Here is a 22218-nt window from a genome sequence, read left to right on the forward strand (position 1 = left end):
TTTTCTCTTCCTTGTTCTTTATTCTTTATCCTATAAAAGCTTCTTGCCTTCCACCCTGTTTTACTTCTCTGAATGGAGACTGTCTACTTCATGAAGTGTTAAAGTTTGTATCACTTAAGTTATCTGCTTTAATAATTTTTAACAGGTTCTCTGCTTCAGCTGTATATTGCAATCACATGGGAAGATATCAAAAATACCAGAGCTTGACTCATTCACCCAGAGATTCTAATGTACACGCAGGGCTGAGAATCACTGGACTGCCACCTTGGAAATCAGGAGACCCAATTCTGGTCTGTCCTTCATTTGCTTGTAGTCTCAAGAAGTAATTTCCTCCTTCTGGACCTGTTTCCCCTCCTATGAAATGAGGGCTTTGGGCTACAGTGTCCCTCAAATCCCCTTTATGTCTAATGCTACTCAGTATCTTCCTAGTTCAAGGTCAGGGACTGTTGAAAAATAGGCCAGAGGGACTCACCTGATCATTTTTTTGCTCCTCATTGAAGGCCACCAGAATGACAGAGATAAATAGATTCAGCACCACAAATGTCATGAAAATGATGCAGGACCCAATCAGGAAGGAGCCAAGCACTGGGCTGTAGTCCAGGACCTGTCAGGAAGAAAGCCAGAGTCATCCCCAGGAGTCCGGTGTCTTAGCAGTCACTTCCCCATAGGCACTCTCAGAGGGGAAACTGGTTCCCAGACTAGGCAGAGACTGGAACCAGGAAGGCCCCCTGCCGCGTGGCAGCTGAAAGTATGGGCAGTCCATCTGGAGCTACCAGGAGAGGGAAAAGCCAACACCCCCTACTCCCTACTGCTACCATTTTCAAATATGGCTACCATTTCTGGCTAGGGCCGGGAACATTCCCTTCTAGATACCTCCCAGCACAGCCCTCCCCTGAGTAGCCAGTACCTGATGTTCTCTAGTAAGCAGGGTCCCCAGGGCAAGCTATAGCCCTAGTATGCACGTGTCTGCCTAGAGGAAGGGGAACGATTTTATTTGTTCAAAGCTGCCCTGTGCTTGCCAGGCCATGGACCCAAGGGGCAACATCTACCCAGGAGGAGGCACTTGAGGAGGGTTCTTTTTTTAACTTTCACAAAGGCTTGGTATACATGGTAGTGTCCATGTCCCTCACCCCACCATACCCCATTACCTCTTCGTAGTTAAAGATTCCGAGCTGAAGGCTGATCATTGTTTCTGCTGCATCAAAGAGGGTTTTGTAGGAACGGAGTTTCCAACCAAATATTAAGTTTGACTGTTATGGAAAGAGTCCTTATGAACACAGAAGGAAACCAAGTGACCTCCCCACCCCAGCCCGATGCCTGTTTGACAGTCGAGTCAGTGTCCTGGGTCAGCCATATCCTTGGCCTGGCAAAGCCGTCTGTCCTTACAGGGGCTTGCTAGTGGGTGTGTGTACATACCCAGCTCTGTAAGGGGTGTGTATGCACGTCTGCGGCTCAGGCATCACGCACTAGGCCACTGTTGTGTTCACTCAGATGGTTGCTCTAAGCCTCAAGGATGAAACTGGGCTCTTTGAGGCCCTAACATCTTTGCTCTGGGGCCGTTGGGTTGGATGACAAGAGGCTTCTGTCTGGGCAGGGCTTTCCCCACTGCCACTGTATTTCCTCCTTAGCACAGCATCCTTCCCCCCAAAGATTTCTGCTATTCTGTCAGGGAGGCCCAGCACTCCCTTGGCTCTGAGTTAGTGACTTCTGGTCCCAGGGGACACTGCAGTATCCCTGCAGCTCCTGCACTGCAGATCAAGGACTGAATAAATCCACATGAATTAAGGGGTCAGGTGGAGTACTTTTGATAAAACCAGACTCCAGCTTTTTAGTATATACCCTCCACCACTGCATCAATGCGCCTCACCCCATTTCTAAGGGTGAGAGAGGAAGATGGAGTAGGGTCAGAGATTAGGGAGTCAGGGTTGAGATGATAGGGACAGGAAAAGGATGAGGAATGGGAGGAGAGGGTTAGACAGGGAGTGGGGACCAGAATAAGAGGGATCATCAGGTTGTGTGGAGGTCAGGGATGGTGGAAAGTGAGATTGGAGGGGTTGGGGTAGAAAGTGGGTCAGGATTGAAGGGAGGGTCACAGAGGAGTGGGAGCCATGGTATTATGGGGAATGTGGACTTGGAGAGGATGGAGGGTATAATTAGATAGAGATCAAGATGTAGTAGAAGGCGTTTGTTCCCACATTAATTGATAATAAAAGAGTTGACAGTGCAATGTTTTTTTCATTCACAAAGGAGTTGTGATTGCCAAAATGCTTCTAGTGTCCAGGGACTGAATGGAATGATTTTTGGCCCTACTAAGTTCATGCCTCAAGTGTAAGGCATCAGGCAGTGACATGGCCTGTGGATGTATCTGTCCTCACAATTCATCTCCACATCCCCCCACAAAGGGAATATTCTGTGCATGTCTGAACAATTGGGATGTCAGGAGAACTAGCATATCCAGGTAGGATCTAGATACAGAAAAGAATCCTTTATTGGAGGTAGTTGGCCCTTTTAGTCTTAGAGATTATTCCTCCTCACTCTTACCTAACTGAGCCTTTGCCATGTGGGGTGGCCAGTTTATGAGCTCCAGCTAAAAAGTCTTGGACTCAGAAAATCCATCATCTCCCTCAGGTACCAAAATCTTCTTAACCCTAACCCTCAATTCCCCACCACTGAAAAGCCTTTGCTTCCAAGGAGACCAGCCCTGAAGGTTTTACCAAAGGGACGACTCACCGCAATGGAGTAAGCCAGAAGCATGATGAGGATGACGATGATAAACCCCGAAATGTCCCCCCAAGCACGGCGCAGGGCTGATGTGATCATGTTCATTTTGGGGTTCAACCTGAGCAGATGCCAAAGCTTCACTGTGGACAGCAGTACCAGGAAGGCAATGATGTAGCCAAGGGCAGCATCAGCCGCTGCTGTCTCACTGAAACTGATCCCCCTGTGGGACCAAAAGGGGAGACCGGATCTCAGAGACTATGAGTAGCTCACCCAGAGCTCATCTGGGCTCAATTGAGTCCAGGATGCAGGATTGGATTTATCATGATCTCAGAGGCCCATCACGTCCCACAGTAGGTCTAGGAGGTAGAACTGGTCCAATTCCCCCAACTAGGTGATGATGAACTGGTGATGATGGTGATGGTGGGGATGATGGTTATGATATGAATGATGATGATAATGAGGGAGGTGATAGTGGTGATAATGATAGGGGTGATGCTGGTGGTGAGGATGATGGTGAAGGTAATAAGGAAGATGGTGGGATGATGCCTCTGACAGGTATGATGATGTTGATGGTAGTCATGGGACCATTACCTAGCATTTTTGGTTTATGGCTGAAGAGCTTTGGAAGAATGGGAAAGGAGGAATCCTTCCAGCATCAAGAAGATAGAAGTGAGGGCATTCTGTGAGCCTCTCTTCCTGGTTTGGGGTCCCTAGATGCCATGTCCTCCCTCACACTTGTCTGAGTGTATATCTTCCTTTGAAAGAACGATGGAAGTACCATTTAATTTCTGTGCCAAGTAAGGGCCTAATGAACCTCAACTGCCCTGTCTCATTTGACCTCTCAGACCACTGGATGAGGTTAAGTACTGCTGTCTCTACAGATATGGACTAAGATTGGCACAAGGTCACAGAGCTAGTGACATAACTAGTGGTAGAAGAATGAGAGTTGGAATCCAGGCATGTCTGATCCCAAAGTCTGGGTCCTTCCTGCCCTTCCATCCTACCCTTCATTCCCTTTTTACCTTTGTACTTTTAATTCAGTCTTAATATTGGTGTGTTGTTAAAATGTCATAGAATCAAGGATGCCTGAGAGGCTCAGTCGGTTAAGCATCTCACTCTTGTTCTCAGCTCAGGTCTTGATCTCAGGGTTGTGAGGTTAAGCCCTGTGTTGGGCTCCACACTGAACATGAAGCCTACTTAAAAATAAATAAATAAAATGGAATAGACCTATATATATCTAGTGACATGGATAGAGAACAGGCTATTGTTACAGGATTTCCTTTTCTTTGGTGCCCATGGTTCTTGGTCATGCTGGTTCGAAGAGTGAAGAGGTAGATCAGATAAAAAGTGGTGGGCAGCAAATCAAAGTTTATTGAGCAATAGTAATGTGATAGTACAAAGTTCCTGAAGAGGGAGGGAACCTGAGAGGCTTGACATCAGAATTTTTTTTTTTTTTTTTTTTTTTACACCAGAATTTCTAAACCTCCGGGTTTTTATGGGCTTGTTGGCTGGGTTCTTGTAATCTGATTAACCCTCCCTGAGCCTGTCATCCAATCAGGCTTTTGTTATCCATCATTGTGAAAGGGTGGAGGGCTCCTTCCAGGGTGGTGTAAAATCCTTTTAAGGGTGGTTTTCTCTTAGGGCAGGGCCCCTTGTCTCTGCCTGCCTTTCTTCCAACTATCCATCATTACGGAACAGAATTCTATGATCTCTAGTTTTTATGTGTGTGTGTGTTTAAAGATTTTATTTATTTATTGGAGAGAGAGTGAGTGAGACAGGGCACAAGCCAGGGGAGGGGCAGATGCAGAGGGAGGAGCAGACTCCTCACTGTGCAGGGAGCCCAATGCAGGACTCTATCCCAGAACCCTGTGATCCTGACCTGAGCCGAAGGCAGATGCTTAACCGACTGAGCCACCCAGGTGCCCTGATCTTAAATTTGTAAAAGCATTGAGTGCCTGAATGAAAGTTATCCTTCTACCTAATCTCCTGCCTTCCAGCATCATCCTTCCCTTTGAGCAGACTGGGGCAGCTGGTATGGATTGCTGCTTCCTCCTTTGGCTCCTGTGGCACCTTTCTCCTGCCTCATTTAAAACATCTAACACTCTTATACCATTTAGAGCTTAGGGTTTGTGAGCTAAATGAGCCAGCAATAGGGTGGGAGGTTAGGAATGCAGAGTTCAAATTAAAGGCCTTGTATTTCCATTTCCAAATTGTGTGACCTCGGACAGACATCTTTTCTGAGCCTCAATTTCCTTCTCTGTAAGAAATGGGTGTTGATCTTTTAAAAGTTTTGGGAAGATTAAAGCAGATGAGATAATACTGTTAAAGTGGTGTTTTTATAACTGTATAGCATCCAACAATAAATAAATGTTATCCATATCAATAAAATCAGTGAATGAGTTAAGAAACACAATGGTTTAATGGAAGGGTTGGGATCCTAGAGACACACAAGCTAGGTATTTGGGGTTTAAAAAAAATTTTTTTTTAAGATTTTATTTTTAAGTAATCTCTGCAACCAACATGGGGCTCAAACTCATGATCTTAGGAGTCATATGTTCTACTGACTGAGCCAGCCAGCTACCCCTTAAAGATTTAATTTTTAAGTAATCTCGAGCCAAGAGGCTCGAACTTACAACCCCAGAGTCAAAAGTTGCACATTCTGCTGACTGAGTCCCTCACGTAAGCTAGGTTTAAATTACTTCTCTGCCACCTTTTAGCTGTGTGACCCTGGGGACGTTACCTCTGTGAGCTTCAATATCTTTATTTGTAAAATGGAGTAGTGATAATGTAAGCAGAAAGAGTTTAGGGAACCCCAGAAACAGAAAGACAGACCTAGCTTTCCTGACAAAGGAAGTCATCTTAAGCCCCCATCCACCTTGAGAATGAATGTAAGAATAAAACAGCCATTATCAGGCTGGGATGGGAGATAGTCTGATCCTATCAGAGGCAGTCAGTAATAAAACAAAGCCAAGATTGACCCGATGTGCATTCTTGAGTTCTCTGCAGGATCTAAACCCCCTTGAGTACTCAGATACCAAACCAACTAAAGCCAGAGAATTGATAATGATGATCTTTGCCTTCCTAGTGACTTTGACCAGGACTCAGTTACCCCAAGGTGACTTCTGCCTCAATTCCATGCCGTATTTCCCATTGTGTGCACAAGGCCTTGATGAATATGTATTGATCCTTACCTTAAAACTTCCCTAATTTTGTTGTTTGGGGAGACAATGCTTTGGGAAAGATCTTCAGTGTTCTCCTTTACCTGTTGCAAGTAAAATCCTTCTTTTTCCTGCTCTTTTTGCTTGGTCATATCTTTTGGCTCAACACCCACCAAGAGGCAAACCCACATTTGCGTCTACCACGATGTTGAGTTCTTGCAAGCATCTGAGAAGCTAGTGCATCATGACCAGCAGAGTAGACACTTTGTAAATGGTAGCAGATGTGTCCACACTGGTGGGCTACATCTTTTGGGAGGGAACCTTAACAGCATGTCACATGGTTTTATGTTTGGGTCAGATTTGCAAAAGTAAGAAATTGTTCTATTTTGTCTTCAAAAAGCCCTTTCCAACTGTATATGTGACAGGCCCCAAACCTGAATCTAAGTGGTAGTTATAGTTCCTTTTTTAAAGAGTGACCTGGATCATCTAAGGATCAGTAAGATTTCAAAAGCTGCCCTCCTTCCCCCCTCTCCCAGACCCTGGGGCCATGGAGCTGGAGGAAGCAGGTCTAGTGTGGGAGTTGAGGGCTGAGGCAGAGCCACTTACTCCTCCCCGTGGCTCCTGTAGTGCTGGATGTCCCGTTCTGCCAGGATGGCCCTCTTCGCAAACATTGCCAGGGCACTCCAACTGGCTAGGATGATGGTCAGCTCCAGAAGATTCCACTTGCTATGGAAATAGCACCACTTCTGTTTTCTCATGAGCTTGCCCTGGGAAAGGAGCTGGAGGTTCTGCCAAATGCTGTACCCAGAACTGTGCCTCCCCATCCCTTCCACCATGACTCTCCGAACCACCCCAGATGACCCTCCAGCAGGGGCCTACTGTCTCCTGGAGAGGCTTCTCAAAGCCCTAGCCCCACGTGCATGGAGTGCCTGGAGCCTCTCCCCTCTCCCCAGCCTTGTGCACAGACTGGTTATGAAAGCAGCCATCTGCTTTCATAACCAACTTGGGCTGCAGAATTTTGGAGGTACATAAGAGTAAATACAGCATCTGATAAGAAAAACATTTAATAATTTCTGATGCAAAAAATTGGGGAATGGGAAAGACCCTCCCACCCTTTCATAGAGAATTACTTTAGAAAACTTGTAATTGTATATTCTTTCTCTGCCCTTTTGAGATGTATGTAAATCCTTTTTCTTGTGTGTGTGTGTGTGTGTTTTTGTGTTTTTTTTTGTGTGTGTGTTTTTTTGTGTGTGTGTTTTTTTGTGTGTGTGTGTAAATCCTTTTTGAAAGTTAAACTAGCCTCAGGTATGTTTTTCTAAAGAACCTGGAAGCTTTCTCTTTGAAGTGCTATCATGAAGGGAGATAGTTGGGTGACGGGCACTGAGGGGGGCACTTGACGGGATGAGCACTGAGTGTTATACTATATGTTGGCAAATTGAACTCCAATAAAAAATGTATATATATATATATATATATATATATATATAAAAAAAGAAGGGAGATAGTTCCATTCACTCTCAGTTTCCCTGGGAGGGTAGGAGCCAAATGGTAGGCACCTACCTCCAGGTTGCAAAATTACCTCCTATTGTGAACATGTACATTTATTTTTCCTTTTAATAAAGGCAGTTGGCAAACACAAGTGGCAGCCCCAATTACCAGGTGAATTTAGGGTAGACTAGTGGGACAGATGCTGCCGTAAATCCTCTTGAGGATTAATTAGTGTTTATCTTAAGAATGAATATGTAATGAGTCCTATTTGCCTGGCAATATGCAAGGGTGAGATTCCTTTCTGTCTTTGGAATCTGCTAGCAGATTTCCTGGGATGTGCATCACATTGTAGTGATGCTGACTCAATAAGAAACATTGTTTTCTTCGGAGGCAGTGGGGTTGTTTTTGGGGGGAGGGAGTTATTGTTTAATGGGTCCAGTTTCAGTTTTGTAAGAGGAAAAAAATTCTGAAGATGGCTGGTGATGATGGTTGCATGACAATGTGAATGTACATAACGCCACTGAGCTGTACATTTTAAAATGTTTAAAGTGGTGAATTTTATGTTGTGTATATTTAGCTACCGCAATTAAAAAGAAATAATTTTGTTAAACTCATTTTTTTTTTCTTTGTGGGTAGATAGGTTTTCTAGATTGGCAGATTTTATATTTAACCTTGTTTCCACATCAGGTGTCACAAGTCAAAGGAATTATGCTATGCAAGTTCTAGGCTTCCCTCCATTTTTTCCCTCCCACTAAAGAGAAGCTTCTGTGGTCATTTCCTTCCACCTCCCTACTCTTGGATGCTTAGAGACTAAGTTTGCCTCCATTATAAAGGGATGAAGAAAGGGGGGATGATTTTAAGAAGTGGCATTTTTAGAAAAATTTATGGGCTTTGGAAAGAAGTGTTGTGGGGGCATGTACAATCCAGAGGGTAGGATGGCGTTGGGTGGTGGATGGTCCTCCTTTGATGTTCGTAGGTGGTTATTTGATGACTGTTCCCTGTTGGGTTTGCATTGGTGACACTCGGAGACCCCACGGGATCCAGATTTTATGAGTCTGATGGTGCCACAGAGGGGTTGAGTGTCAAGTTCAGGGGTCAGACTCTCTGGGTTCAATTTTGGCCTTGAATAAATTCTTCATGTCTCTGGACTTCAGCTTCCTACTCTGTGAAATGAAGCCAATAGCACCTTTCTCCTGGTATTAAAAGAGAAAAGCCATGCAAGGTTTTTTGCGTAATGCCTATCACGTGGTGAAAACACTCAAGATATCATCCTCACTTTCGAGTGGCTGTGGCTGTTAAGCAGGGGTTGGGATGCCCTCTTAAGATGTCTGATTTGCATTTTTGTTGTGGGGAGGGGTGAGAGCATATACCAAGCTTTAGATGAGTTCCCAGCTTCCTCAAACCACCAACATTGTCAACATCTGCACCTTCATTTTGCAACATGGTGTCATTTAAAGGTGGCAAAGGGGATTTTTTCCTAATTCCCAGGGACCACAGGTGAACCACCGGCTGTGGGCACAGCCACCTCTCTCCTTTCTCACCTTTGACATTTTTTGGAATCTCTCATTTCCTCTCCCTTCCTCACCCTGGAAAGACTACCCTCTGAGTCTCAGTTCCTGAGAAATACCAAAAGCTGGTCCCTGAGCTGGTCCCTCAGGACTATAGACGGACCAAAAGGGTGCCATGGCAAGAGGGTAGCAGAATATTTCCCTCTCCCTTCTTTAGGCCTCACTTTGGGGAAGCTGTGTGAGAGGGGACAGGCACACATTGCCGCCTCCATCCCCATGGAGTCATAGTCCACCCCTCACCTGCACAATCATGTAGTAGAGAAGGAACAGGAGGTAGATGGCCTCTGCTGCTACCACGAAGGGGTGCCAGCCGTCAGTGAAGGGGTACAGGCGCAGGCTCTGCAGGTTCGCATGTGGGAAGAAGGTTCCTGGGAAGCAAAACATGTTCTGCTCACTCCTGGTTACCTGCCCACTCAGAGCCACCACTTCTGACTGGAAGTCATCAGTGGCATGATGTAAGCTCAGACCCTTCTGAGGGCTGGCCAGAGCAGAAGAGCAGATAAAGACCCTTCTGACCCACAGACTCAAGGGACTGGACACATAGTGGATTCCAAAGACCATGGACATATGAGAGGAGATGCAGGGAGCTGCACTGGAAGAGCCACTCCCTATACTCTGCATCTGGTGTCAGCCATTCGTGCACTTGGTTGCCTCCAGCCAAAGCACACTCCCCACTTAACATTAATTTACTCAAGGCTGGTCCAGCGAAAGAGGGTTCACTGAAGATCAATTCATCAATTGACCACTATGCCTAAAACTCAGCCTTTTTTTGGATCATCTTTCATCCATTTCTGTGTCTTTTCTTTTGGGGGGTGGTATTGTAAAGATGTTTTAGGATTATTAAAAAAAAAAAAAACAGTTTGATAAGGCTACTGCCTCTGAAGACAAAGTCAACCCAAGAATGGCAGAATGGAGAGACAGAAACAACCTGGGTCCTTGCTGACATCAATGGACTGCTTGAACCAACCAGACCTGAAACCCACCCTCACTTCTCATTTGTAGGAACACATAATGTAATCAGAGGTGTTTGGGGACAGGCTGTTTAATTGGTCCTTAAGAGCCACAAAGGTGGCAAAAAGAAGTAGAGGAACACAGGAATACAAAATAACTGCCTCCCCACCAAAGGATTTGAAAGAAGCTCTTGACAGTGGCCAGTAATCATGGAAGTTGAAGGCCTTTTACTTTTCACTTTACAGTGTTCTGAAATTTAAAGAACTATATGCATGTATTAGTTTTATTAAAAATGTAATTGGATACTAAAAGTTGCTTAATATTTAAAGGAGAGGTGGTTGAATTTGGGGAAAATTAATTATTAGCTGAGGAAGCTTTAGGTAGTATTTTCCATAGATTTTGATAGGGATAAAAGAGGCCAGAGGCAGGAAGTGGGAAGAAAAGTGGAACAGAACACAAAATACTGGAGTACATTACATGTAGTGAAAGGAAATATTTTTGAAGCTTTTGCCTCAGTTATATATATTTGTGTGTTAGAATATGATGTGAAATGTACTTTGTACTGTAGGTTTGAGGTACAAGTTGTAAAATGCTGTTTTAAGTGAAATTATCTATTACCAGTTCGCCCCCTCCCCAGCCTTTCTCTGCCAGCCTCCCAACCCACATTCCCCAGAGTGGGTAGCTCAAGATGATAAGCTGCCTTCAGACTGCAACTGGGTTCTCTCTGGGTATCTTGAGAGACAGTCTAGAGAGAAGTGGAGGCAACTAGGAATAAGAGTGGAACAGCCCTGGAGCCTGGCCTTAAGGTGCCTATGGAGAACCAAGATCCACCCCCCAAACAACCATTGGCCCCAGAACTCTGGCCCGGGGCTGCAAGGCCCAGCCTGGTCAGGAGCTCTGGCCCAGAGGGAGGGGTGTCTGTCTTCCAGAACACTGTAGATGAGGTCACAGGCAAGGCTGCCCACCCAGGGCGCTAGTCTCCAGGGTCAGAGTGATGATGCAGAACAGGTTCACATTGGCATTGTAGACAGTAAACTCCACAAAAACAGCTCTGGTCAGGCTGTCCAGCCAGGTGTTGTCAAAGAGGTACTGGAGAATTCTGTAGGAAGAGGGATATTTAACGACATCTCCATCTATAGCGGCTCCCTCCCCGCTCTGCCCAGGAGGAGGCCAGGGTTTCCCATAGAAATGTATCCCTCTGGCTCTGCTTCATGCCCTGGACCATAAGGCCTTGGGGCTGCCCTTGCAAGTGATCATAGTTTCCCACCAATGGTGCATTGTCATGGCACCCACGGTCTCCTGGACGTTAGAGCAGAGGTCCTCAAAGTGTGTCCCCGTGCTGCCAGCATCCACATCTGGAAACTTCGTAGAAATGCAGATTCTCAGTCCCCACCCCAAGTCTCCTGAAACAAACTCCTCTTAGGATGGGGCCTGGGGATTTGTATTTTGATGAGCCTTCCCAGGGATTGTGATGCCTTTTAAAGTTTGAGGATCACCATGTGAGAGGAACCACATAGAAAATCAGGGGCTTAGGCAGACAGCAGTAGCAGCAGTCGAGACCCCTCTTGGGTTGGCAGTTCACATGAGACCAGTTTCTGGAGGTCTGCCCACTGGTGTGGAAAGAGTATATGCTGGAAGAACTGGGGTTCAAATCCTGACTGCCTCATGGGGAAGCTAATAGCCTCTCTAGGACTCAGTTTCCTCAACTGCAATGGTGTTAACTCTAGTGCCTCGGGAATGTTGTGAAGAGAAAATGCAATAGTGTGTGTGTGTGTGTGTGTGTGTGTGTAAAAGTGACAGCTGTTATTACTGGCAGCAATAGTGATGGGCCTGTTTTAAAATATGCCCCTTCCCATTGGGTCTATGTTCCTGCTTGGAGTATAGAAGAGATAATACCCGTTGTTGCAAGTGGCAGGAAAACACCTCTTATGCTGAAATTGACTATTCCTGTCCTGTCCTTAATCCCAGGGGACCCCTGCCAGTTGTTCTCCCTAGGAGTTTGTTACCCGTGTTCCTTGGTGTTATGATAATAGAGTGGAGAAGACTGAGGTGCATATGGGCTCACTAACTTGCCTGGGGCCACACAGCTAACTAACAGGAGCAATGCCAGGGTTTCAGGCCTAGGGCTCTCTAACCCTAGAGTGTGCTGGGAGAGGCAGTCTGCATGGGCTCTGGATATCCATGCACAATCATGTTGGGTATTCCAGGAATGCAAGGTCCTGGCTGGGCTTTACCCAAGGCATTTGCTGAAGCTGTGTTTGTAGTGAGCAATCTCGGGAGATAAGGTGACATCCTTCAGACAAAGAGCAGGCTTGCTTCTGCCACTATAGAAACAGTGAATACTCCAAACTCTTCTTCCTTGGTACTGTAAGTCACTACAAATAAAAGCATGATTCTTGGCTAAGGTTAAGAGCCTTAACTACTTCCCACTTGCCTGATGGTGGAGGCTTTGTGTGGTGGACTTCCCCATCCCTACACTGGCTCTAGCAGAAGCCACCAGACTCGGCCCACCAGGCTGAGAGTGCTGGAGAGAGACCCTGAGACCCCAGTTTCCAGGGCCTGGAAATACAATCTGAATACTTCCAAATCCCCTGGTCACTCCCTACAATGACATAAATGAGCTTGGCTGCATCCGCTAAACCGACCTGGACTCTAACAAATGGCTTTCCTTGGCCGCACATGAGTCAAGTGAGTCTTACCTTGATGTACTTTTGCGATCAGTCCCTAAGGGGACCACGTAACCTCCTCCCCGGTACACAGTGAGTTTGCCCCAGATGGGATACCCTCGGCGTTGTCTCTGGTTCTGGTATTGCCAAGCCTGGGAAAAGCCCCTGCTGTTATTGAGGATAGAGGCATTCCAGCCTTCCCCATAGTCTGATAGGTCTTCAATATCCAGGGAATATGGTGCATGACATCTGTCAAGAGAAGCCTGCAGGTGTGGGACAAGAGGGCAAGAGTTTTCCCGGACTCTCACTTGACGAATCTGGGCACTGCCAACCAGCTTAGAGTTCCCATCAGTGATAAAGCCTGGAGATGGAAAACAAGTGGGTCAGTTTAGACATCAAAGTCATCTTAGAGCATCCTGGCCTGGATGCTAATGTGAACTTCAGTAGAAGTTCTACTTTATTGTAGAAACAGTCAAGAGTAGTTCATGGCCAACCACAGGCTGCATTCCTCACCACCTTCCCACCTTAGGTGTGGTGTGGTCTACTTCCTACATAATCTTGAGGAATGGTACCCCCACCACCTAGTCATCAACTTGGAGACTCTTTGTGTCCTTTCCCTCAATGCCTACATACTAATGGTCAACAAGGCTCATCAACTCTCTTCAGTGTTGTCTGCACCCGTACCCATCTCTCTATCACCTCTGCCCCTCATCCCTGCATCAGCCCCATCGTTTCTCCCCAGCATCCTAACAACTCTGTCTTCCAACTTCCCCATGATTCCAGAATGATCCTTCTTAAATGCAAATTTGATTATGTTACTCCCTCATGGAGAAACTGTTCAATACCTTCTCATTTCCTTAAGCATAAAATATGAACTTCTGAGACCCTTCATGATTGGCTCCTATTTCTCTCTCCTGCTTTGCTTTTCACTGGTCCTCAACTCATACCTTATACTGCAGCCACACTCAATGCTTTATAATTCCAGGAACGTGCTGTGATGTTTCAGACTTGCCTTTTCTCACATTGTCTTTCTGTCTGGTATACTATTTCTGCCTAGCCGATTCATGCTTGGTTATCTCTGATTTACGAAGCCCTCCACTCTGCATCAGGGAAGAGTTAGGACCCGTCTCTCATGCACACACACACCCTTTTGAGGGTTTCTCCTTCAAAGCATATGGCCTTGTGGTTATCAGTTCTCTGTAAGGCTGATGGTGACAGTGGCTCACTCTTGTTCCTAGAAAGGAGTCTACACAAGGGGGCTGACACACGTCCTGGGGTGAGGGGAGAGGACCTGGGTAATGACTGTACAGGTTGCTCACGAGGGTGGTGTTGGCCCACATGAAGAACTCCTTGAAGCTTAACACAGCTGAAAAGCCTTGAGTGAAGCTGTGCTCCAGGTGTCTGTTGAAGTGGTAGGTGCTGGGGTCCCTCTGCCCATAGGCAACCAGCAGCAGCATCCACAGGAAGCCCAGGTATGCTGAGAAGGGAGGCATAGCCCCTGGTCAGGTAGGGTCCCCAACTTCCACCAAGCCAAAGGCAAGAAATGAAGTGGTACGTGGCTCAGAATAGTCGAGGTCTTGCAGACCAGCTACTCAACCCCCTAGTGACAATGGAACCAATCCTTAGTGGGAATGAATGAAGTCCACAGATCATGAGCTTCCTGCCTGGGTTCAAATCCTCACTCTGCCACTTCCAAGCCATGTGCCTTTCACAAGTGACTTAACCCCTCTGCTTTACTCTCCTCCTCTGTGAAATGGGGGTAATAATTCTATTTCACAAAGTTGTGATGGTGAGTCAACAAATTAATATTTATAAAGCACTTAAGAATAGTGCCTGCCCAGAATGCATGCTACATAAATGCTTCTGGAAAAGAATCTTTTAAAAATGAGGCTCCGTCATGGTGCAATGCTGAGGATGGAGCAATGAAAATGACAGTTGTGTTCTCTGCCCTCATGGAGCTCACCTATGGACAGGTGAGTATGATGTAAGGGCCCTTCACATACAAAGATTTAGTTTAGGATGCAGCCATCAGGATGTGGGGGATGCAGACCCTTACCCAGAATCTCTGGATCCAGGGCCTGGGAATATGCATCCCAAAAACCCCCTCCCTGGGATGAATTGGGGCTCTGCCCACACCCCTGGGCTCTCTTCATTCTGTAATATGCTGCTACTCCTATGCAGGCTCCCCTGCTCTCTGCATTTGTCTGGCCCTATGTGCTCAGACATTGGGAAGGCAAGGTGGGAGTGCTACAGGGTCAATGTCCTCCCCGGGAGCAGCCCTCACCAGTGACCTGTGAGTGACAACCTGGGGGTGTGTACTACATGCCCCCACAGAGGTCCCCACAGGACTGAGCTCCAGTTCCCACATGGAACCCACTCATCAGCTCAGTTTCTATTGCTTCCCTTCTTTCTCCTGTACTTTCCTCTACTCTACTGTGTTTCCCAGGATCACCTCCCAAACCAACTACTTATACCCCAATCTGCTTATGGGAGGAACCCAGACTAAGATACACTGTGGTGTTTGGAAGCCCCTGGTCAGTAGCCTTGGAGAGCCTTTCTGAAGCCTTCAGGCTGAGAATTAAAAAACAAGGAATTAGCCAGAAGAAAAGACAGGGAGGAGAGAAGGTACTTTCCAGGCAGATTAGATTAGCCTGGGGAAGGGCCTGGGGTCCAGAGAGTGCAAGGAGTCCTAGGAGCTGCAGAACATGGTGTGACCACAGCTCAGGGCACAGAGGGCTGGGAGAGGTGACCCAGGGTGGGCAGAGCCACGGTAGGGAGTTCAGATTTTATCCTAAGGGCCACGTGGGGCCACCAAGGGATTTTAAGTGTAGGGGAGAAGCTGGGGCTTCTTCAGTTCTGTGCTGACAACCAGCGAGTGGGGAGACTGCTTGTGGGTGACGTTGGTTGCTTACCCAAGATTTCTCTGATGAAGGCAAATGCCTTCTGTTCCTTGAGATGGGTGGTTTTCATCTTCTCGATGTCAGTGGTCAAAGGTGGCTGGTAAATGTCCTTTCTGCTGCATCTTCGTGCTCGGAACAAGGCAGTAGGGTCTGTGAAAGCAAGGGCACGAGGACAGTAGAACCAGCCTCTACTTTTGCATCCAGAAGTGTCCCCTCGCACAAGGAACATCAGGATCTATCATCCCTCCTCCTCAGGAGCCATTTTCCGGGGCTGCCCTCCATGCCTCTGCCCCACCATCCCAGTGCTCAGAATGCTGTTCCTCCTCCAGCTGGAGGATTCTCTTAGTACTGAAAGCACAAGGCCCTCCCCACCCTGTGCTCCTGGACCCTAGGACAGGTCTCAGTCTTCCTGAAACCATAACAGATGGAAGAAGGAGGGTAATTTATATTTCAAAGTCCTGTCATGTCTAATTCTAAATATCTTCTTTTTCAAGTCACTTCATCGAGCTATGGTTTTCATAAATTTTCCCATTAGAAGGCTACCTCCTTCGGTGATTTCAAGTACATGTACAGAGTTGGGCAACCATCACCACAACCCAGTTTTAGAACATCTTCATCAACCCAGAAGGTTCCCTCACGTCCCTGTGAAGTCAGTTCCTACTTCCAGTCTGTTCCACCCTCAGCCTCATTAATCTGCTTTCTGTCTCTATAGATTTTTTTCTGGATCTTAGATTTAGATGGAATCCTACAGTGCCTCGTTTCTTGTGTCTGGTTTCTTTCACTTAGCATAATGGTTTGGAGTCCATCCATGTTGTTGTGTAATTAGTATTTAGTTCCTTTTTTTGGTATGGATACACTCCTGTTTGCTTATGCACTCACACCTAAATTATTTCTAGCTCTGGCTGTTATGAATAATGCTACTATGAACATTCATGTACAGATGTTGGTATAGACATATATGTTCATGTCTCTTGGGTAGATTCCTAGGAGCGGCCATTTAGCTATTTCAAATGAACCTGCTGTGAACATGACTTATTCTCTGCATGGGAATAAGTCTTCATATCTCTGGGATAAATGCCCAAGAATGCACTTGCTGGGGCATATGGTGAATCCATTCTTAGTTTTGAAAGGAACGGCCAAACTTTTCCAGAGTGACTGTACCATTTTATATTCCCAGCAGTGTGTGAGTGCCCCATATTCTCTGCATCCTTGTCAGCATTTGGTATTATCACCACTTTTTACTTTAGCCGTTCCGATAGGGGTGTACTGTCCCAACTGTCTTTTGAATCCATGCCTTTCTTTCCATCCCCCACGGCCAGCCCATGTCACCTCTTGTCTGGATCATTCCAGTAGTCTTTTCCCCACTTTTACTTTTGACCCACTACTTCTGGTCTCCTAAGAGCAGCCTCTGTAATCTTTCTCAGAGCACAAGATAGACCATGCTTCTGTCCTATGTAGCAGCCCTCCAAAACCCCAGCACTTCCCGGGTGCCTCAAGGCTGTGCTCCCCACCTACCTCTCTGCCCTCATTTTGAACCATTCTCCTCCTAATTCCTTATGCTTGGGCTACACTGTCAGTAATCACTGTAAAATGACAAGCTCTGTCCTTTCTCAGGGGCCTTTGCAAGGGTCCAGGGTGCAGTCCCTCCCTTTGCCAGGCTCCAGGAGCCAATGTAGTTACCACCTCAGCAGAGGAGCCTGCATTCTCCTGGTCTCTCTCCAAGTTCTCCTTACATTTCACACTTGTGTTGTTAACTTGTTTAATGGGTCTCCCTAAGTGGGCTGTACCTTCCAAAGGCAACCTGCTCCATTATCCAATGCTGCATTGCCTAGGGTGAGAGCAGAGATTGGCTTCAGATGGTCAAGAGGGAACCTTCTGAGGGCTGATGGAGCTGTTCCGAATCTGAATTAAGACAGTGGTTGCACAGTTGTAGAAATCTACTAAAATCAATGAATTGTACACTTGCAGCGAGTGGATTTTATGTAAATCATGTTCCTAAGCCATCAAACTGCCTGGCACACGGCAAGTACTCCCTGGGTGGCTGCCAGAGGAATGACTGAATGAATATTTAATTGTTCTGGAAGCTGGCATCTCTTTGGACAAAAATTACTCTTTTGTCTTGGGAAGAATATTTTAATGGACCTTTTGGATCTGCAAAGCCAAAACAAAAAACAAACCCAAACCCTATCTTAGAGTGGAAGAATACAGGCCCATCGAGGAGGTAACCACACTATATAATAAGGTCAGTGCAATAATGTCGGTGTGCCTTTTGTATATTTGCTCCCGTTTCATTTTCCCTGAATGTCAGAATATGTGCATAGAGTACTAGAGTGTTGATTCTGTTCTGTTTGCTAGTTTTTATGATTGTCTTATTGTAGGCATTCTCAGGAGTTTAGGTTGGGAAGTATGAAACCAGGTTGGGGTGCAGGGGGCTGCTCAGTGGCCTCCTCTGACAGGGGTCAGCATGGCGCTGTTCTAATAAAACTTCATTTATGAGAACAAGCAGTGAGCTAGATTTGGCCTCCTGGCTGTGGTTTGCAGACCCTTGTCCCTGAACTCTCTGCAGCTCACCTCAAGCATGTTCTGTTTTGGTTTTTGTTCTAAGACCAGGGCCTTGAGCCTTGGAGGAGAAAGCTCCTTGCTTGTGATTACACAGAGAATGACAGCCATGCAGAGCTCGGCCCCCAAGGGGCCTCTTCTGGCCAAGGGGTCATGCTTGGGTGCATGACCAGAGAGAAAGGCTGGGGTAGAGAAGGAACAAGGTTGCTCTAGAGACAGGAAGGAGTCGTTTGGTTTTGGATGGTTTGGGGGTGCTTCTCCAATCAGGGGTGAAGGATTGATGGGGCAAGAAGCTCAGCAGCTGGGCTCTATAGGACTGTCTTAGCTTCATTGGGTTCCAGGACCCTGCCTCTGCCTGTGCGCCATTACCTGGGCTAGACAGACGTCCTGGGAGGGAGGCCACGGGCTCCTCCTCGTCCTCCACTCTCTTCAAGACCAGTGCGAAGAAGGCAGCAAAGCCCAGCACCTGGAAAACACCTGCTATGAAACCCAGGCCTGGGATGGAAACTATCAACTGTGTCCTGGGCACAGAAGCCATGCTCTGGGGAAGTCAGATGGGAACCAGCCCATCCTGTGCTGAGAAGGGATGTGGCTGTGAAAGGAGAGGGCCAGGGCACCTGGCCACCAAGCAGAGCCAGTGAATCCTGAGCTCCCCCTGCTTCTCATACCAGCTTTCCCACCTGCGCCCCCCCTGCTGGTGGACCCTCTTATGTCTTATACTACTTCTAGTGCTGAGTTCCATCTCCCTTCTCCCTCCGTCCCTTCCCTTTCTTCTGTATTAAGTAATTCATTCCATCCATGCCTTCATCTCTGCACCTAAATGCATGAGCTTAGAAGGATTCTGTGCTTTGGTTGGGACCAAAATGGCTCGTGACTCTATTCTTACTATTCTCAGACTAGATTAGAGATGTCAGGAGTTGTTTAAATCTTCTGATAAAGGCTATTGGGGGCAGAACTGGGGAACTAATGGATGCGATGGGGGTGAGATTTGGAGAGTCTCATAGGCGTCCAGATTCACTGTAAATATCCTCTCCTTTCTGCAGCCCCCACCCCCTACCCCAGTGCAATGATATATTCCTACCACCTGATTCCTTCCAGGGGGAGCTGTGGCTCAGTATTTCTCCAACTCTGACAGTAACTTTACATTTCAGAGATAGGAGTGCATCTTCCAAATGATGCACGTATTTAATGACTTGGTGTTTTGTTTTGTTTTGTTTTTTCTAAAGATAAAGTTCCTACAAATTGCTGGCCTACCTCACAATTAAAAGGACTTCTAGAATTGAGGAAATATGGTATTATTCATATTTATACATGTGACCTAGCACAAGATGTTTGTGACTTTACCTTCCTAATCTCAGGTTATCATTTTTAGTACGGAGATGAGGACCCTCTTGAGGGTGACTGTGACTCTGACTTACCACATCTTGGTGAGCTGCCTGGCCTGGCCTAGTCTCTGTACACACCCCCCTCCCCAGCCCCAATCCCAGTGCTTGGATTATTATGGTGATTAACTTCATTATCATTTTCCCCCCAGCAAGGCACAGACAAGGTACTGTGTAGGTTTGTAATGAACAGATAAAGAATGGCTGAGCCTAAGGACAGAGCAGCTGGGAGAAAGGAGAGTGTGGGCACAGGCGTCAAGGGCAGCCTCACCTTCAGAGGCTGGGTGATGAACACGCTCTCCACGAAGGAGATGGCCACGGAGATGAGCCATTTGAGGGAGCCGGCCCGCCCGTAGTGCAGGCCGTAGAGCATGGTAAAGAAGGCTGCCACGCCACTTGTGGCCGCCACCAGGAGCCAGCCCACTAGGACGCACCACCAGGGCAGGCCACGAGGAGGCTTGCTGGCCATCCGGAAGCTGTAAAGCAGGGTGGGTGTGATCAGAGTGGCACCCTCTGGGCTCAAGTTCAAATCCCACTTCACCCCCACCAGCTCTCTGGCTGGGGCCAAGCTCTTTGACCTCTTAGACTCTCAGTTTTCTCCTCTGTATCTCATATCCTACTCAAAGGGCTGTTCTGTATTCTATCTGGCAGGTAGACTTTTGTTCTGTTGAGGTCACATTTATTCAGTGCTTCAGAGCCAGTCCCCACATGAAGTGCTTTGCACAGATTTGCTCTGTTATTCATGGGTTTAGAAGACCTATTGAATATAGAAAGTGCTAGATTATTCATGGGAAGCCTAGAAGGCTGGTACTCTATAATTTTTTCTAAAGTTTTTATTATGAAAATTTCTCATCATACAAAAATCAGTGAGCACTACATACCTCCAACAACTAGCTCAACAGCCATTCAACAGCCATCACTTCCCTGTTATGCTTATCCCATCTATCTTCAGTGTCTCTCTCCCTCCCTCTCTCCATTTTGGTTTTTGGGTTTATTTATTTTATTTTTTGCTGGGATATTTAAAAATAAATTCTAGACATAATGTGAAATCATCCCTAATTCAGAATATTTCTCAAAAATGATGTTCTTACTGAATTACAGTGCCATTGTCACACCAATCAAAATTAACAGTAATTCCTCAGTGTCATCTAATAGCCTGTGTACTCAGATTTCACTGATTATGTTTAAAAATGTGTTTTGAGTTAGGAGGTAGGAATTATTCCCATTTTACAGATGAGGACACTGCAGCTCAGAGAGGTTGAGGGACTTGTCCAAGGGTGCACAATTAGGAAACAGCCCACATGAATATGGTTCTAAACTGTAAACTACAACTGCCTTTGGCAAATAGCCCTATTCAAATCCTTCCTCCCTGAATTTGTACAGGAATCCTGAATCACTTCTGCCTGGGGAGATTTGGGTGAACATCCTTCCGAGGTGGCCTCGGATACGCTCTCTCTGCAGGCTCCCCCACTGGGGGCAGGTGCCCACTCAGCACCCAGGGGAGTGGATTACCCAGTGTATGCTGGGGGTGGGGTGCCCAGCTGTCCTCGCAGGCGGCCCTTCAGCATCTGCAGTTGGCTGAGGGCCCGGGTGTGGTTCTGGCCCTGCGGGAAGCCATGGGGTCCCACCAGCTGAAGTTCTTGCTCCATGTATTCCAGCTGAAGGTAGAGACACTGTTTGTAGGCATTGTCCTTCAGGGAGTCACTTGGGACTACCTCCGGCATCAGGCATTGCATTCGTTCTGGAGGGCAAGGGAGAGAGAGCATCAGCTGGTGCCGAATGACGGAGCAGACTGCCTGCCATAAAAACAGTGGTGTTAGTAACAGCTTCCTTATGTTGAGCACTTACTATGTGCCATGCCATGAGAGATCTAGGCTGAGAAAGATGGGGAAAGGTGCCAGGCTGCCATGGCCAGTTAGGATTCGTATGTTCAACTCTCACAATTTCCTAATATATCGACAAAAGAAAACAGAATAAATACCTATCACCTGCTGCCACAACCTTTTGCCAATCTTGTTTTGTCTCTGCAAACTACCCCCCCCACACACACACAACTTTTTTCTCTTTTTGGAATACCTTAAAGCAAATCCTAGACATGGTGTTATCTCATCAGCAAATAATATATACAAGATTTGCCTGGTGACAAAGATTGTTTTAGTCTTAATCTTTTGTTTTCAACTTATTTTTATTATGAAAAATGTTAAACTTAAAAGTAGAATAATGGAATAATGAGATAAACCTGCACACACCCACCACTCAAATTATCAACTCGTAAAAAAAAAAAAAAAATTATCAACTCGTGGCCAGTCTTGCTTCCCTGGCACCCAGCCCACTCTCTCCACGTGGGTGATTTTGTTTTTTGTTTTTTTCAAATATTTTATTTATTTATTCATGAGAGACAGAGAGAGGCAGAGACATACACAGAGGGAGAAGCAGGTTCCAAGCAGGGAGCCCGACATGGAACTTGATCCTGGGACTCCAGGATCATGCCCTGGGCTGAAGGCAGGCACCAAACCACTGAGCCACCCAGGGATCCCAACACATGGGTGATTTTGAAGCAAATTCCAAGGCCCAGGTCATGTCACTAAATATTGCAGTAGGCTTCTACAGAAGATAGGGACTCTTTAAAAATAAAACCATGATGTCATTTTCAACTTTTCAGTAACAATAATCCCTTAATCAGATGAAATACACACATGGTCACCTCTTTCCCCAATTATCTCATGAATATTTCCCTACAATTGTTTTTTTTTTTTTTAATTTTAGCTTCCTAAAAAGTTTTAAAACAAAGGTTTTTTTTGTTTTAAATTACTCATTGCAAGAAA

At 46.3% G+C, this 22218-nt stretch overlaps 1 protein-coding gene across 1 annotated transcript in view; it reads right to left on the reverse strand.

Annotated features, from left to right (window-relative positions):
* The window catches only part of LOC140625746 (polycystin-1-like protein 2), an 88005-nt gene that overhangs the window by 1226 nt on the left and 64561 nt on the right, over positions 1-22218 (reverse strand). Inside the window, exons 30-41 of the mRNA XM_072813284.1 lie at positions 20906-21134; positions 19665-19869; positions 18381-18477; positions 15465-15602; positions 13844-14029; positions 12586-12913; positions 10852-10985; positions 9176-9303; positions 6486-6646; positions 2731-2941; positions 1149-1250; positions 473-604 (exon numbers count right to left, since the gene is read on the reverse strand). Of these exons, the coding sequence (XP_072669385.1) occupies positions 473-604; positions 1149-1250; positions 2731-2941; positions 6486-6646; positions 9176-9303; positions 10852-10985; positions 12586-12913; positions 13844-14029; positions 15465-15602; positions 18381-18477; positions 19665-19869; positions 20906-21134 (2051 nt within the window). The remainder of the gene's footprint in view (positions 1-472; positions 605-1148; positions 1251-2730; positions 2942-6485; positions 6647-9175; positions 9304-10851; positions 10986-12585; positions 12914-13843; positions 14030-15464; positions 15603-18380; positions 18478-19664; positions 19870-20905; positions 21135-22218) is intronic.

Source organism: Canis lupus, chromosome 3, assembly GCF_048164855.1.
Source record: "Canis lupus baileyi chromosome 3, mCanLup2.hap1, whole genome shotgun sequence".
NCBI classification, from domain to species: Eukaryota; Metazoa; Chordata; class Mammalia; order Carnivora; family Canidae; genus Canis; species Canis lupus.